Source organism: Haliaeetus albicilla, chromosome 10, assembly GCF_947461875.1.
Source record: "Haliaeetus albicilla chromosome 10, bHalAlb1.1, whole genome shotgun sequence".
Taxonomy (NCBI): Eukaryota; Metazoa; Chordata; class Aves; order Accipitriformes; family Accipitridae; genus Haliaeetus; species Haliaeetus albicilla.
This window is the reverse complement of record NC_091492.1, coordinates 4,553,400-4,570,146: the sequence shown is the minus strand read 5'-3', so window position 1 is coordinate 4,570,146 and position 16,747 is coordinate 4,553,400. Positions and strand designations below refer to the sequence as shown.

At 37.4% G+C, this 16,747-nt stretch overlaps 1 protein-coding gene across 3 annotated transcripts in view; it reads left to right on the top strand.

Moving 5' to 3' along the window:
• CDH13 (cadherin 13) overlaps window positions 1-16,747 on the top strand; it is a 540,036-nt gene that overhangs the window by 443,219 nt on the left and 80,070 nt on the right. For all 3 annotated transcript variants that reach the window (XM_069793368.1, XM_069793367.1, XM_069793366.1), the window contains exons 9-10: window positions 8,550-8,732; window positions 9,729-9,982. In XM_069793368.1, the coding sequence (XP_069649469.1) occupies window positions 8,550-8,732; window positions 9,729-9,982 (437 nt within the window). The remainder of the gene's footprint in view (window positions 1-8,549; window positions 8,733-9,728; window positions 9,983-16,747) is intronic.

The following is a 16,747-nucleotide window of genomic DNA, read 5'->3' as shown; positions in this document are numbered from 1 at the left end:
AGCTCCCTCCCCATCAGTACAGAGGGCACATTGCATTTATTTATACCTGGGAGGAGACCAAACCCACTAGAGTAGTTTCTCCTTCATTCCTCTAAATCTCCCAGACTTTCTAGCAAATTAACTGGTCTCTGCATATGCATGTTACAGTTAATGCTATCAAAGCAATCTTTCTGTTGTGATAAAATTCCCCTTTTATCTACCACTCTGATGTTCAGAGAGGAGTGAATTCATCTGTCCTGCAGTTAAGAAGCCTAAATGGTACAGGCAACGACTTCAACAATTAAAGAGGAAATCTTTTCTAGACACATTCCCTGTCCAGACAAATCTCAAAAATGTGAGAGTCTGGGAACTAGTAGGAGGAATTTGTTGCTTATGGTTCTGACCCATGGAGCAAATGCATCCCACCTGTAACTGGGACTGGCATGTGAAACAGTCTTAGTGGCATAGGAGAGTTTGCGTAAATTCCTTGTAATATGAGTAGGTGGCTTCCACACGTTTTTCTGTTGGTAAGGTAGTATCAGTAAGCTCCACCATATCTGTTCAGAAGTTAATCTTCAGCATCAGAAAAGTTGGTTTGGGTATGAAAAAGTCTCTGTTGAAAATGAAAGAGGAGCATTTAACAAGGCCTCCTTCCCTTCCCTTGTGCCTGTCATTAGCATAAGTGAGAACTTTGTGGTTTCATGGGGGGGAAAAGCCTGTAAAACTTTCTGCTCCTAAAATGCAGGGGATGAAAAAGAAAAAAAAAAAATCCAGCTAAGTCTATTCTATTTAAAGTTCATTCTATTTAAAGAAGGCATCCAGCATCTTAGAAAGAAGATAGGCTTAACACTGCTCTTGATGGGAAGTGCACTGAGGAAGAAATAATACATAGCTGGGTTGGTTGAATACAGTGCAAGTGGTCTCATAAATGTGAAAAGCAGATACCTCCCTGGTCCCTAGGCAACACTGATGTTGTAACAGGTGAATAGGTGTAGATTCCTCTTTCAGGCTTGGTCAGATCGTCATTTTCTGTGTTGCTGTTGTTTTAAACATAAGGTTTGTTCTACCTGGGGGGAAAGAATTTTTGATAGATAAGAAAATAACATCATTATTTCTTTGAGTTTTTCTCAAAAGTACCTTAAGTGTAGTAAATATTATAGTGACCTTTCACTGTCCTCTGTTCACCTGGAGAAAGAGTATTTGTTTTTCTACAATACGACCATCATTCTAGAAGTGTCCATTGTATTGGTGTGTACTTGATTTATTCTAGAAATAATTGAATGCACCTTGCATGTATAGATGGAAAAGTGAAAAAAGAATTAATCTTTTCTAAATTATTTATATATTCTGGGAAAAAAGAGAGTATGTTTGTCTTCCTTCTGAATCTTCAGACAACTGTACTACATTTGATGCATGCCCTGGAGGTAACAGGCTTTGAAGCAGGCATTCAACATATGATTAATACATGTTAGAATTATCTTTTTGCCTTCACTCAGTGAGGCCGTGAGCTGGGCTGAGAAAGAGTCAAAGTCTAGTGTAAACAAAAGTCTTCAAAACGGTTCCAAACAAGTGGCTATTTTCAAGTATCCTTCACTATCACTTATTTACAGTCCCTGAATGGCTTTTTAGTTTTCTGCAAGCACATAAATGAGAGGATAGGAATACAACATCAGCTCCGAATGGGGCTTCAGCACTGCTGTGGGCAAGAAGCAGAAAGGAAAGGTCTTTAAATTCATTTGTGAGTCTTATGAGGATCTTAATCTGTAGATCTTCCTAAGTTTTTGAAGATTTATGGCGTCTGCAAGAGGGATAGGACTCTGCGTGTTGCCACTCTGGCAACTTTACAGGCAACTCTTGTGGCACCCAGCAGGTTATCCATCCATCCATTTTACATTGTTGGTTTTGCACTCTGTCCCTGCCCTGCTCAGTCATGAATCCTAATACCTAAAGAGTTCTTGAAGTGGTCCTGCTGAATCCCAGAGATAGCTTGGCTTCATCACAGTGGAAAACTGCTCACAGAGGAACTTGCACCTGGAGCATGGGGAAACAACCTGATCAATGCTTTCTTATTTCTTTGTTGCATTACTAGTATTCCTTAGAAGTACTTTTTCCAAGCAGACTGATGACACCAAAACGAGATAAAGTCATGTCAAAACTTGCCTTTTTTTGATCATTCGTGATTAATATCAGTGATATTAAGCATCTTTGTGTTTTTCAGTAAAAAGGCACAAATTTATAGAGCCTACAGAAATTATAGCTGTGTTACAGAGAGCAGAAGTTAATCTTTGGCCTTCCATTTAGCTAATTAATCTTTTGGATTTGTTGCAGGCTGCAGCATATAGTGGGCAAAAATACTCATTCCGTCTTTCGTTACTGAGCAGCACTTTTATTTTGTGAAATACCTGGTGTGTGCCTTGAAAGATCACAGGGCATTTACAATACATAGCCTGTGAAAGTCATTCAAAAGTAAAAAGTGAAAATGCATCCAAAATTATTATGGTCAATTTCATATATTCAGAAAGATTTTTTTTAAGCTACAATTGAATTCTTTCTGTAATTTCACCAGGGAGATGGAGGAATATTAGGTACTTAGAAAAAAATATAGAATAAGCTGAAAGAAACACTTTAAGTTAAGAAATAATATAGTGCCTACGAGCCAGCATTATGGCAGTAAGACAATGACAATTACTACAGACTGTTTAGGTGACTCATAGCTTTAATTTGTGTTTTGCATCTAGTTTGCACCATCAAATCCTTGTCATACTACGATAATGCTTTATATTTATATAGTGTCTTTCATTTAAATGGCTTCCAAAGTGCTTCATGTGTTGCTTCATGTACAGCTCACATCAACTTAATCCATTACGTTAATACAGCTATCTCTGTAGTGAAATACAGCAGCTATTTGTGCCCATATAGTAAAAGCTATGCACAGTTTTAAGAGGGAAAATACCTTCAAAATCTGTAGAAGAGATTAGGGAGAATGTAATACCAAGTAACAATTTGCCCTGACCACAAAATTGGCAATTAAATTGCTCATATGGAGAGTTTGGTATAAACTGCAGTTGGTCAGGTCCTGTTTTTCAGCCTGCTGGGGGTCCCCCCATAGCAGGCCAGCACATTTGGTCGTTGTACCGAGATGAAAGGTGACTAAAGAACCATCAGTTTCTCTTTGCTCAATGCACAAATGTTACGCTAAATATTTCCACCTAGTACTTCGCCTGCCTAGTTTGTGAAGTCTGATGAGCTCCAAGCGCCAGATAACTTGATTTATTCTTAGCTGGCAAACTGGGCTTTCTGTCCCACAAGAAATGTCCATTACTGACATTTATGAGATTCTCAGTCCCGATTGCTTGAGAATGCAGACCTTTGTGATGACTCCAAAAATTCGTTTGTCCTTGGAGATATTCCAGATACAGAGGCATGGAAAAGACATTGTTTCCTTAACAAATAAATATTTGCCACTCAGGTGCACACATACTGAATGACAATGTGCAAAGTAAAAGACACAGACAAAGAGCAAGCAGATTACGAGAGATTTTGTAAGCTTGTCTTCATATTTTCAAGAAAACAGATAGACAAAATATGGTTGCAAAAGCAGTGGACTTCAGTGGAAGAGGACAAATACAATAATACAGTTTCCCTGGGGAATTTCTGAGACAGGTGTGTGAATTAATATATCCCATTATTTTTCATCGTTTATGATATACAGATGAGGAAACAAACATGTGATAGTAGCATAGAATACCTTCAACTGGAATATCACCCTGATAAATGCAAACTGATGTGCAGTTTTAATTTGTTTGTTCTTGACTGGGAATCACAGCATGCAGAATCTTAATGAGCCATGGGGTAGCGATCACCAACCCCAGACACGTTTATCTTGGATCGTGTTTGCTGCTTGCGGCAGCTCTTTAATTTGGGTATATTGGTACCCCACTCTGAGAGAGTTTTTCAGTGGCTTCGTAAAGATATTAAGGTTATTAAGCAAGCTTATGCTTATATAAGCATGCTTATGCTGTTGCTGGACAGTAGACATTCAGGTGATTCTGATGCAGTTAAGTTCATTTGTTCCTCTGTACTCTGAGAAGCCAGTAAATAAAATCTTACTTACTACAGAAGCTTTAAATAAGGCTGTCAGGTAAGAATCCAATTTTCATACAGGTTAGGTACCATTTCCAGTTTTCTTTGAGGCTGAGATGGGGTTACTGCCTGGATTCTCAGGTGATAACATTTTATAAAGTGATCTTTTCATGCATCTGCCCCATGGCAGAAATCTGATAAGATTGGTTTTTCTTGAGACTGTACAGAGCCATTTTGTCGTTCAGTGAGAGGTGTCACTGTAGTGTCCCTCCAGTTTGCCACAGAGCTCAGTGTGGAGCAGGATTTGGCTGTGTTACATTATATCGTGGCTCCACCAGGAAACAGCTGCTACAATTAACCTATGGTACAATTTGTTTCCCCATTTGACTTTTCCCTTTAACTAGCCTTTGATGCAGGCCTAATTATTCTCAGTAGTCACCTGCCATCTTGAATGTCCTATACTTGGTAAGGCAAAATTCCTGCCAGCTTGGAACCCTAATTTTTCATTTTATCTTCTCAAGCTTTGCACATAGTTTGGAGCAGGCTTGCAAGATCCAGGGAAGGGAGGACTAGAGTTTGACTGCTGAACTGAGATTCTCTTTTCTGCTCAGAGCTACCCTGGGTGGTGTTACATAGGCTGTATTCTAACACAGCTATTGTGAATGTTGCTCATCTGCTTGCCGTGCCTTTACTGACTCCTTTGTTTTAAGAAATATATCCACTCACAGGGACCTCCATGCCTAGCGGAACCGTCTTTGTGATCTCTCACAAGAATGTCCAGTGGTCAATATCTACTTCCCGTCAGTCCATCATGACAGCAAACAGTGTTCACTCATTACATTTTTCAAGTCCGTTTGTGCTTCCTCACAGGCTACCCTCACACTCTTAGAGGAACTCTTCATCTACATCCATCACTATATTTCCTTGATGTCTTTCAGTTCCCCATTAAAAATCTCATTTGCCTAAAAAAACCTGATGATTAAGCACAGAATGCTGGCTGCTGTTCACTCATTGTTTCCTTCTAAGTTGCTATCAGTCTGTTGTCTGTCTTTCTGTATTTTTTTTATAAGCTTTAGGGTGCAGAAAAAGGGGCATTAGGTCTTTTTTTTTTGCTATGTTTCTAAAACTCTAAATATGACAGAATTACTAAAATTTCTAGGCTGTATCCATGATAAGCACAATAAATGACAATATGGCATATCACTCCACAGTGCAAGTTAACCTTACGTATTCAAATACTCAGTAGTAGTAAATGAACATAGCTCCTTCCAGCCAAATGCGACTCTGGGCCAGGGTATTTGTCTTCCAAGTTATTCTTTTTAATGTGGGTCTAGATGATAGCAGTTTAAATAAAGTACTGAACTCATCTATTTTATTCTTAATTTATAGTGGTGCTTAGGGGATGTGCAGATATTTAAAAAGAGTAAAATCAATTAACTTGTGATCCAATTATTTATGTTAGCCACTATGGGGTTTTATTTTAGAGCACTGGATCAGACTCTCCCAGTTAAGCACCGTGCTTTGAGAATGCAAACCTTTCATTTTGAAATATGATTAATCTGTGGTTATCTTTTCTCTATTTCCAAATCTAATTCCTATTTTTGTCTTTTCATAGTTTTTAAATTCCCTTCTTTACTTTTGTTTTTGAAAGAGGCCCAGTATAAATATAACAGATTTTTCCAAATACTGGGAAGTCTATTCTTTATATAAAGGTGGCTTGACAGGCAAAAGAGTTCACCTTCTAGATAATATATGTTATGTTTTTCTGGGCCTCTCTATTTCACAGTAGATGTTTGTCTTTTGCAATCACAAATCTGTGATTTATTATACTTTTCACATTATAAATTTAGAGTAGACCCATGTGACAACTTCTGTGATTTGATCATTCTGCTTTTTCATCCATCTTGAACAGATTATAGTCCAATGTTCTAGACAGCTTCAAATATCCTCCGTGTTTATATGGTCATTTCTAAAATGCAGAAAATGCTAGGAGTGAGTGTACCGCTATGCTTGGAATTATTTGGCTCGGCACAGCCTTTGCCCGTAGACGTCATTTCCTTGATGTGCTGGTGTCAGAAGCTCTGCAATTTTATGCCCCCAGCAAGTCTGTGTGCCCCTTCTGCACTACTAGCTCGCTGCAATCGAAGCTACTGAGAGCCCTTCCTAAATAAGGACAAAATAGGAATGCAGAAGAAAGCCAACCATAGCTGAGATATCCTTGAATTAGATATCCTTAAACTGACATGCAATATTTTTTGAACTAGCTGGCACATCATGGCAACCTTTTCTATCATAGTCTGGCACTGGTGGGGGAAGCGTAATGAATTTATCTCACTGGCTTCACAATTATGTATCTGAATAAAATAGCCAGATCTTTACATATTTTACCCTAACAGGTCTTACTGTTCTCAAGGTGATCCAGGGAGTATTGAACACTTAATTGAATCAGACTAGTGGATTAAGGAAAAGATTTTTCAGAAGGATCAATATGAATTAGGAGCAGATGCCCAGTCAAATCTAAGGGTTAGATTCTTTAAGATTAGGTTCCTTGAAGTCTAGTCACCTTTTTACATAACTAAATAGGAATTGTTTGGTACTGAAGACTTGTTGGAAAAATTCTGGCTCTTATGGTTCCGATGTCTCATTCCATACATGCTCAAGCTGAGACAAATGAAATAATACAAAAGTATCAATCAGGCTAATCGCTTATTCTCAGTTGGAGTAAGAGATGTCCAAGTGTGCTTTCCAGTGACAGCATTTTGCTGAGCAGGAAGGAATACGATCTTGGTAATTATTCCTCTGTTATTTCCAAGATTCTTAATAGAGCTTTTCTTTTGATTGGTTTCAAAGCAAGCAAAAATATTGTTATATTATCATTTAGAGTTAATTAAACTGCAAATGAGCTTAATGATCTGTCTGAAACAGAGCTCAATCACAACCTGTTACATATTAACTATCAAAATCAAAAGAATCTTTAAATTCTTTGTTAAATATACCAAAGAAGATAGAAATAGCCAATCATTAATGTCATCCTTTTATAAAATCAGGTTTGAGGCTGGAAAGCTTGAACCGAATGCATTCACTCAAATTATACAGCTAAATTGAAAAAGGGGTTGGAAACATAAGTCAAATCTATTGGATGAAATGGAAAAAAAGATACCTGAACACTGGAAAAGACATAGTTGTCTCCTCTGTATTTTACTATGAGGAAATCCATTTCACCTACTATTTGTCCAGATTGTGAAATCTATATATTAATAAAATGCCATTTTCTGGATTCAATATTCTCACAAAATCTTCTGTAGTGTTATGACTATAAGACAGAGCAAAAGACATTTAGTCTATTCAGGTCTTGAAGTCACTTGAGGGATTTTTGCCCTTGAGTGATATATTGTCACCGACAATGTAGCTTTTAAGCAGTGCACGTATGGCAAACCCTATTTGTGTCATTAAAGTTTGTAATTTTGGACTTTTGAAGGCTTAATCCCTAGAAATGCTAAGATTTCCTAATGATCTATAATGGTACTGCTGATGTTCAGCACTTCTCAGGATTAGATATGTTATCATTCTGGTTTATCCACCTATAAAGCAGGTATTATCTTATCACTCTTATATACGGTGCTTTTAGCACGTCAGCCTCAAGTACTTGAAAGGTGAGGAGTATTATTAAGTCTGACCCTTACAAGCTTTTTCAATGGTTTGCTTAATGTTTTTCCTACATAAATAAGAATGATGTTATACACTGTTTGTCTGGATAGTAAATTAGAATTTTCTCATAGGGCTTGGCTAGCTGAATAGTACAGCAGTGCAATAAACTTCACAAGGTCATAAAAAATTCTTCCACTGAAAAAAGAAAGTAACACTGACTTTTAGTTACGCAGACAAAGTGGTAGCATGAGGTCCAATTATTTTTAAGTCTTTTAGAGCAACCCCTCCAAAAAACGGTATGGGAACACTTTTTGTGAAAAATGTTTTATGTATTGACGACAGTGTAGTGAAAAATTAATATGGGTGGGGTAATTTATGAAAATACTAGTCTGAAATGCAAAACTGGTTTATTTGTAAATAACAGTACATTGGAGGGCAAGAAGGGGCTATACCAATCAGCTTCCTCTTCTGCTTAGCTATGAGTATAGTTCCCTTTCTGATAGCATATGCACCTATGGAACACTACATGCATATTCTTTCAGGATTCACTTTTCCAGTAACACGAGATGAACTGTCGTCCTGCGATCGGAACCATCCAGAGCTTGATTCCTATCACATCGCTGCTTATCTGCCATCTATTAAATGAGAGCAGCTGTAATGTGCTACCTTGTATTTCATGAGTGAGAATGTATTATTTAGAGCCTATAACATTCAGTTTCAGTCAAGGATTACATCTTTCTCCTGTTGTGGTAAATAATTAATGTTGGCTTGGATATTGCATGTGTGTGTGTGGTCATTAATTGAAAATAGTAACAATTTCCTCTACATTTTTTTTCTAGTTTCAAGCCACAGTAAAGGAGGGAGTCACAGGTGTAATAGTAAACTTAACCGTTGGTGACCGAGATGACCCAGCAACCGGAGCATGGAGAGCTGTCTACACCATTATTAATGGAAATCCAGGGCAGAGTTTTGAAATCCATACCAATCCCCAGACTAACGAGGGAATGCTCTCTGTTGTCAAAGTAAGAACAATTTTCTGTTGTACTATATTAGTACTGTAAAGTGCACCCACTGGATTTACTGCATAAAAGGCGGCACAGCAAGGATAAATTACTCAAAAATATATAGTTGGCTACCAGCTCTTGTCCAAATAATATGCATAAACCCTGCTTCTGTCTCAGTAACCTTACTACTTTAGTCATAAGGACCTGCCTGTTGCTAACTACATTGCCATTGTGCTTAAATAACAGCTAGTTTTGCAGAAAGCATCACAATTAATAGTGAGACTTTACAACAAAGTTTTGTTTGTCACTGAGGGTACGATTAGAATTCAAGAGCCCCATTTTGTTCTTGGTTAGAGAACACAGATGCAAATACCAGGGAAGTAAGGGACGTGGCTTCAGACTGAACTGGAGAGGTGTCTTTGGTCCCACATTTCTAAAGTCTCATGAAAAAAATTATTGCCTGTCTTTGTATGAAGATAATCCTATAACTCACACTTTAATAAAAAAAAAAGAAAATAGCCCTGGTTTCTGCCTGTACCAGAATTTTCTCTGATTGACTTCAGAAGAGGTATTTTCAGTTCTTAAGACAAATGGCATGTATTTCCATGCTGGTACTTTTGTTTTCAAGTAGGAGTTGAGAAATTAGCCTTATGTTACTTATTCTAAGTAGCTATTAAGTATGACTGATTTGTTAGCTAAATGCACGTTACATCATAAATAAGCATGTATATATGAGAATTAAATTACCTGTATGAGCTATGGCAAAAAAGTATATGCTCTTGGATAGAGGGACATCTCCATCTTTCATTAACTCCATTATGTTCATTATCTTCAATGAATTTTATAACTACCATTGTGCCTAATGCTAAACTCTGACCAAGTATCAAACGCAATGAATGCCGTTGTGCCTTTCTGGCTAATTCTATCTTCTGCAAGTTTGCAGTGGGGTACAAGGAAAAAGTGTTAGGTACTGTCTTTGCGCCTTGCACTCTGATTTTATGATATGTTTTACAGCCTTTAGACTATGAGATTTCAGCGTTTCACACGCTGCTGATCAAAGTAGAAAATGAAGACCCGTTGATTCCAGACATAGCCTATGGCCCCAGTTCCACGGCGACGGTTCAGATCACTGTTGAGGATGTGAATGAAGGCCCAGTTTTCCACCCAAACCCAATGACAGTGACAAAACAAGAAAACATCCCTATTGGCAGTGTTGTGTTAACAGTAAATGCCACTGATCCAGACACTCTGCAACATCAGACTATCAGGTGAGTGCAGTACCCTCTAATTTTCATCCATCAGAAAGTGAGTGTGTCTTTTGTGCCTGAGAATTTGCCTGCCAGTACAGAATTAAATTAGTCTGGGCTCTACATAATAAGAAGTGGCCATTTTCTTTTTTCTGCAATGAAGAGATTCAGTCTGATGAAGACAAAGAACTGCATTGGACAGTGGGCAGTAGTTTTCCAGGCTATGAAATTACTGCAGTAGAACAATCGACAAGCAATAGACATAGCTTTGCATAGTGTTTCAAAATTACCTTTAACCTGCTCGTTTATTCCTCTTCTTTCATGTAGAGCCAGAGAAAACGTGTAAAAATTGAAAATGTGTATAGAAATAATTTATCTGTTTTACATACAGTTTAAGTCAGTTTATGATTGTTTATAACGTCCCTTAGCGAAATAATGACCATACATCCACGTTCAAGGGGTGAAAAAATATTTCCCAGTGAAAGACTGAAGCTACAGTAAGCTAAGACTTGGCCTTGCCTAGAGAGATGGAAGTAAATTATTATTCCTGCGCTATGATAATATAATCCCACACATGTGCCATGTCGCAAAGAGCAAACCTAGGTATTAAGTGGTACCATCATCTTATATTTTGATCCACCTGATCTGGTGTTTTGGTTTTAGATGTGTTGAAAAATGAAAGATCAACCACTTTCTATTCTAATACTAAATTGACTTTCCAGACAGCTTTTCTCAGCATTTGAGAATTGCAAGTTAGGCACTACAACTAAAATCTACATCTGTGTTTAATTTTTTGTTCTTACTTGTGAGTCTAATTTCCCGTAGATATCAATGTATATAAAAGGGCATAAACACCTTTGTGAGAATGACTTCAAAGCTTTGCCTGAACGATGTGCGCTGTCAATCTATACCATAGACGTAGATTTCTCTACTATCACAGGTTTGTTTAGCAGTGATTGTGCTCTTTTAAGGGAGGTTTGACATACATACTGTTCTACAAAAAAAGCAAGCTACTGATCTTGAAGACGTTCTCTTGTCAGTAACAAATGTTAGTAAGCATGCCACTGCAAAGGACCGCACTGACAGCCTTGGATTCAAATAGTGAGAAGGTGAATTTAAGCAGGTGAGTGTGCTGATCTCCAAGGAAGGAGGAAAAAGGCAAGGCAGATAATTAAAAGTTCCAATTCTCTGCATCACCTCAAAAATACCTAGCTAATGGAGTACAAATATTTGAGGTTTTCTCTATCAAAAATGCCTTTGAGTTCTGCCATTGAAATATCAGTTTATCTGAAGGATGATTCTTAGCATAGGTCATTCCCCTTGTTTTCTAAATGTATTTATTCACAGGATGCATTTTTATTCTGAATTTTTGTTTTTGCTCCAAAGATTCCCTATTTTGTTCACTGTGGTCACACAAATTTATGTCTATGGCTGGAAAACCTATGGAGTTTCTATTGCTTGTCAGATACAGCAACATGACCCTCAGCAGCATTATTCAGAACCTGGCTTGTGTAGGGAAAAGATATTTATTCCCTTTGGGATTGGGACTGAGTTTAAGAAACAAAATTATTGAAGTTCTCCATAACTTTGTGTATTTTCATGGGAGATAAGAAAAGTCATATTAATTAATGTAACAGTTGATTTTGTGATGCTAAAAGAGAAAAGCCAAGAAAATAGAAGGATTTGGTTATCAAAACCAGCAACCCAGAAACTATTATCTGAATTTTTCCCCTTGACCTACTGATTTTGGTGAATTTTTCCTAACCATATTGACACAGAAATTATAGGACGTACCAATGAGTCACTGAAAACTGCAAGTTAGCTTTAAGGTTTGTGTGTAACCAGTTAAGTAACATAAAGACTTTTTGCAGTCCACCACATCTCACAGCTGGCTGCAAAGGAACTCTCAAATCTTGACTATAACTAGCTCATAATCTAAATAGAATTTTCCCAGAAGCTTTACCATATCTGCATGGCCAAAACCTGGAAGGTTTGTAGCCGAAAGCAAGGTTCTTCTTTTTTTACCCTGCATGTGCAGAAAAGAAGAGCAGAAATAAGCTAGATTGGGTTGGGAATTAAGCATGATCATATATGGAAACTATGTAAAAGGCAGTGGCTGTGTAGGTTAGAAGAAAATAATGCAAAGGTAATGGAAGTCTGAGAAATGGTGGAATGATTCAAGAAAGGTTAATCTGACTACCTCTATCTCCTTTTGCTAAAATAACAGGGAAGTATAAAATAGCATTTTCAAAAGATGCTTTTAACACTGACAGGTATTATTGAAACATAAGGCTACTAGCAGTGAAAAAGGAAGACTAGTATTATGAGAACAGCATCTGCAATTAAGGATAGTGTAAAATGGCGTGTATAAAGACCAAAGCTACTCACTAGTCTGGGTCTGGCCGAAACGTTTTCCCGTAAGTTCCTACAGGCAGGCGTGTATTTAGAGTTTCGGCCTAGGTCCAGGACTTTTATAGAGAATGCATACCAAACTACATGGTTCTCAGGCTAAGCTGCTATAAATTGTATTATCAGAGTCCTTACTCTGATTATACTGGTAAAATAAAGGCCAAGCAGGCACAATACAGACTTTTAAACAAGATAATACACTAAATATCAATGACCACAAGCAAGCAACTTTTGTGTCCGCAAGCAGCAGTGAATGCCAGATTTGTATTGTGTCTGCTGTGTGATCAATGTACATCACCCCCAATAAAGTATGTATCTGTTCAAAATGTGCAGACGGATACAAACAAAAGAACAACAGAGAATTAGAAATGTTACTTTCTTTTATTTTCAACCTATAACAACTGAGATATGTCTAACTGCAGGGATATTTTTAGATAGCTTTCTATATAAACCTTGTAGGAGGGGCTGATGATTATTTGTAATCAGGAAATTTAGTTACTCTACTAGATATAGCATCATAAATGCATTTCAAGAACCATGAATAGTGTATAAAAACCATTTGTGCCATTGTCCACATCTAGGCTGAATTTATTCTTTGAACGTTGCATATCTGAATCAGATTCAAATTACTTATCTTTTTGAAAAACGTAGCTTACTTTGTAAAAATTCCTGAAGACAGCTGTACTTTCGAAGCAATTTTCTTTCTTATTCTTCAGCTTGAAGTGTTTTTGCAGGCTGAGAATTTCATTTAAAAGCTCAAACAAGCTGGCAAAAATGTATTACACTGAAAAAAATATGACTCCAAGTGTTCGTGAGACTCAAAAGCACATACCTTGAGCTCTAGCTATTTGTCTGCACACGATTAGCGGTGAACTTTCATGGTGTCAGCTCTTCTCTGATCTACCGCTGTTAACGTTTCAAAGAAACTCAAGGTAGAGGTAGAAGCATCATCCTGGAAATAAGAACCAAATGCTGATATTGAGCAGCTAAATAATGTAGTCATCAAGTTTAATCTTACTCTAAATTGTACCTGTTTAAAACTAGGTTAACACTGGCTTTCACAACTATACCCAGATCTGTGATTTCTTATGAAAAGTCTGCAATGAGCATAGTGAGCTTTGGACTATGGATGTTGTAGAAAGGAAGGAGCAGACAGAACCAGTGGTTTTTCCTGAACACATATCTTTGGAGGTAAGATATTTGTTCAGCTGTGATCACTCCCAGAAAGAAAAGGAAGCTGTTCAAGTTGGATCCCATTTCTTAGATTCATTAACCTATTTTTCTTTTTTTTAAAAGTATGTAATTCCCTCTACAGTTTCCAACTTTTTTAGAATTAAAAAATGAAAGAAATCCAGCAGGCCCCATTTTAATTATAACCCAACAATTTATTAATAGAACAGTAATGAAGTTTCTGAAATTTGATTTCTTAATCAGGGATCATTGTTATTTTTGTGCCAGATTTAAGAGTTTAATTTTGGGTGCTTCTTCCCAACCTCTGAAATTTTAATCAGAAGTTTCAAGTGTACATGTCAATGAGAAGTTAAAGGCCAAATTTAATAACATTTTCTACCCTGGGAAATTAAAAGAACCACCTCACTCTCTGAAATCCATTATTAACAGTAGATCTTAATTAAACACAGTTACAGTCCTCAATATTTGTCTGTGTGAAGAGGTTGGTTTCAGTATTTTTCCCTTTTTTGGATTCAACAAGTCCAGGATATTCAATAGTTAGACTTTTAACTACGTGTAAATAAGTTGTTTACTGCAGTGTATTTGTAATTTTTAATTAAAGCGACATTGTTCTCTGGTTTCATGGCTTATCGTGGCAATATATTTTTATTACCTACTGTGCTCTTGGATTTTAAATTATTTATGTAAATATATTATTGCGGTATTTGTTCGCAGTAAGCAATGTGACAAAATGCTTCAGAAATATCTTCACAAGAAAAGTTTATTATAGCTCTAAAGCATATCTAATTCATTAAGTAGAATTAAAATGCAGTATTTGAAGCTGGAAAACTTAGAACCCAAACTGCAGCGAGTTTCATGGGAATACGAAAAGACTGCCAAAAATATCTGAAGCAATATACGTAAATAAGATGTATGTTTGTGTGCGTGTGTGCCTGTGTGTGTGTAATTTTATTATCTGCACCTGAATCCAGCTGACCCCACATAGTATAAGTGGCTTTTGGAGGCATGGGTATATTGTCTTAGTGGTGAAGTCTCAACTGTAGAAATTTGAAAGTCAATTTCTTGCTTGGAAGTTGGCATCCTTTTATTTGATTCTGGTCTCCTTATATCCCCGTATCATTAATTTAGTGGAATTACACAAATATGAAACCAGTAAATCTCCATTTGAGATCAATCATTTCAGATTAGAATAGCCTGTGATGGATCCAGCTACCCATCTGCCTGTTAACCCACAGTGTGGACATTCAACTGCTAGAGCACTGCCATCGTACTGGCTGTGCGTCTGACAGCTCTGCTAGTCTGGAAATGGGAGCAAAGTCATATTTATTATCATCATCATTTCCAAATAACAGCTACTGGTCTATCTGAAAGGTGGATAGACTTTGTTTCTCTTTACATAAAATGCGTTTTTCTATACTGCAAACTAAGTGTATCTATTAATGAGGATTCATCCTTGACCATCAGGCCACGGGGATGATAAGGCTGAACCTGACACTGAATTAAAAGCAATCGTGTTTGTTTATTTGTCATTTTACCAAGAACCACTGGACAATGGACTGGCCATTGACTCTGGGAATGGGAACTTTCCCTGCTGGGCCACGTTTTGCTTTAGATTACATCATCGTAACTTTAGGGTCGGTGCCTCTGGAGTTGGTGGAAGTCAGTGGAAATGTTCCAGACTCTTACTGATGGCAACCATGATCTGCATACTCTTTGTCAAAAAAAAGATGACTGCCTAAAATTCTGTGAAGTAGTGCTGCGATTACACTGAAGTGGGATTTATGGTTCAGTGAGTTTCTTCCAAATCTCAAATACTTGAGAAAACTAAGGAGAATTCGCTGGAAAAAAGCAAGTTTAATTCTGTTATTTCTCTTTGCTGCCAGTCACCACCCTTACATGCAGTGAATATATAAGCCATGAATTGCAAAGACAATTCAAAAAGCCTTTTTCATGTCTCTTGCCAGGATTTTTTCAGAGATCCTGAACCCCCTCTGAACAAGGATAAGGCTTCAAATCACATTCCTCACAAACACTTAAGGAATCAATTTTGCATACTTTGTTGCACATCAAGCCGTTTTAAAGCACTTTTGTTGCAGGTGGAGGTCAATAAACTTGCTTTTTGGGTTACACTACAATCACTTACAGAGGTATTGTATAATGAGAGGGATAGAAAGTCTTAAAGAGTGAATGCTTATGAAGTAACACACTTAGTCATTGTTAACTATGTCTCCTAGAGTCTGAAGTACTTGTCTTTGATTCCTAACAACAGGAGATTTGTTTTCCTTGTGCAGACAGAAGAATAGTTGTATTGTTATAAATGAATGGCTGAGCCATGCTCTCAGCATGCAGCGCCAGAGTTTTTCACTGTAAGTTACACCCAAGAGCATCTCAAGTTGGCTCTGCAGTTTTATTTACAGCCTGCCTGAACCCAGCCACTGGGAATTTGTAGCGCATCTCTAGATCTGAAGTTGCTGTATATTGGACAGTGCACATTGTTTTTCTTTTCCTTTCTCTCTTTTAAGTTAGAAGGAAAGCCAAGTAGTGAGGGAATCTGCTTGAAGCAAAAAGTTTTTCCTCTTCTGTCTTTCCTGCAAAATTTTGAAACACAGAAACCGAACTCCAGAGAGCTGAGTGTATTGGTGTATCCAGCAGGCAATGCCAGAAAAGGAGAGATTTAATCACTTCTGAAAGAATGAACTTGGCCAATTCCCTCATGCTACACAACTACCACCTATAACTGGAGGTACTCGCTAGTCAACCATTAGCTCAACAGTATTCTACACAACAGTCTTTTTACTGAAACTGTTTCTTGAATGTGTTAATGCTGTCTGTGTAGGTAATCACTGTGATATATATATATATATATATGTTACTATCATAATATCTGAAGGGAAAAATTAATGAAAAAATGCATTGTCTTTTTGGGGTTTGGTCATTGTTTGACCAAACTGACTTCCACTTTTTGTTCACTGAAGAAAGTAAACAAATCCCTCTTTCCCCGTACAGCAAACTCTTTAGGCCTACAGCAAGATGGGAAAGAAGGAAAATCGTTTCTGGAGTGGTACTGTACCTCCTTTATTCTCCTCTCATACCCATGACCACACTGATGTAACTCTGGAAGCGTGATAATGGCTTAAGAGTAAAATTGGGCCCCATTTTTCGTGTTCAGAAGATGATTTGTAGCTG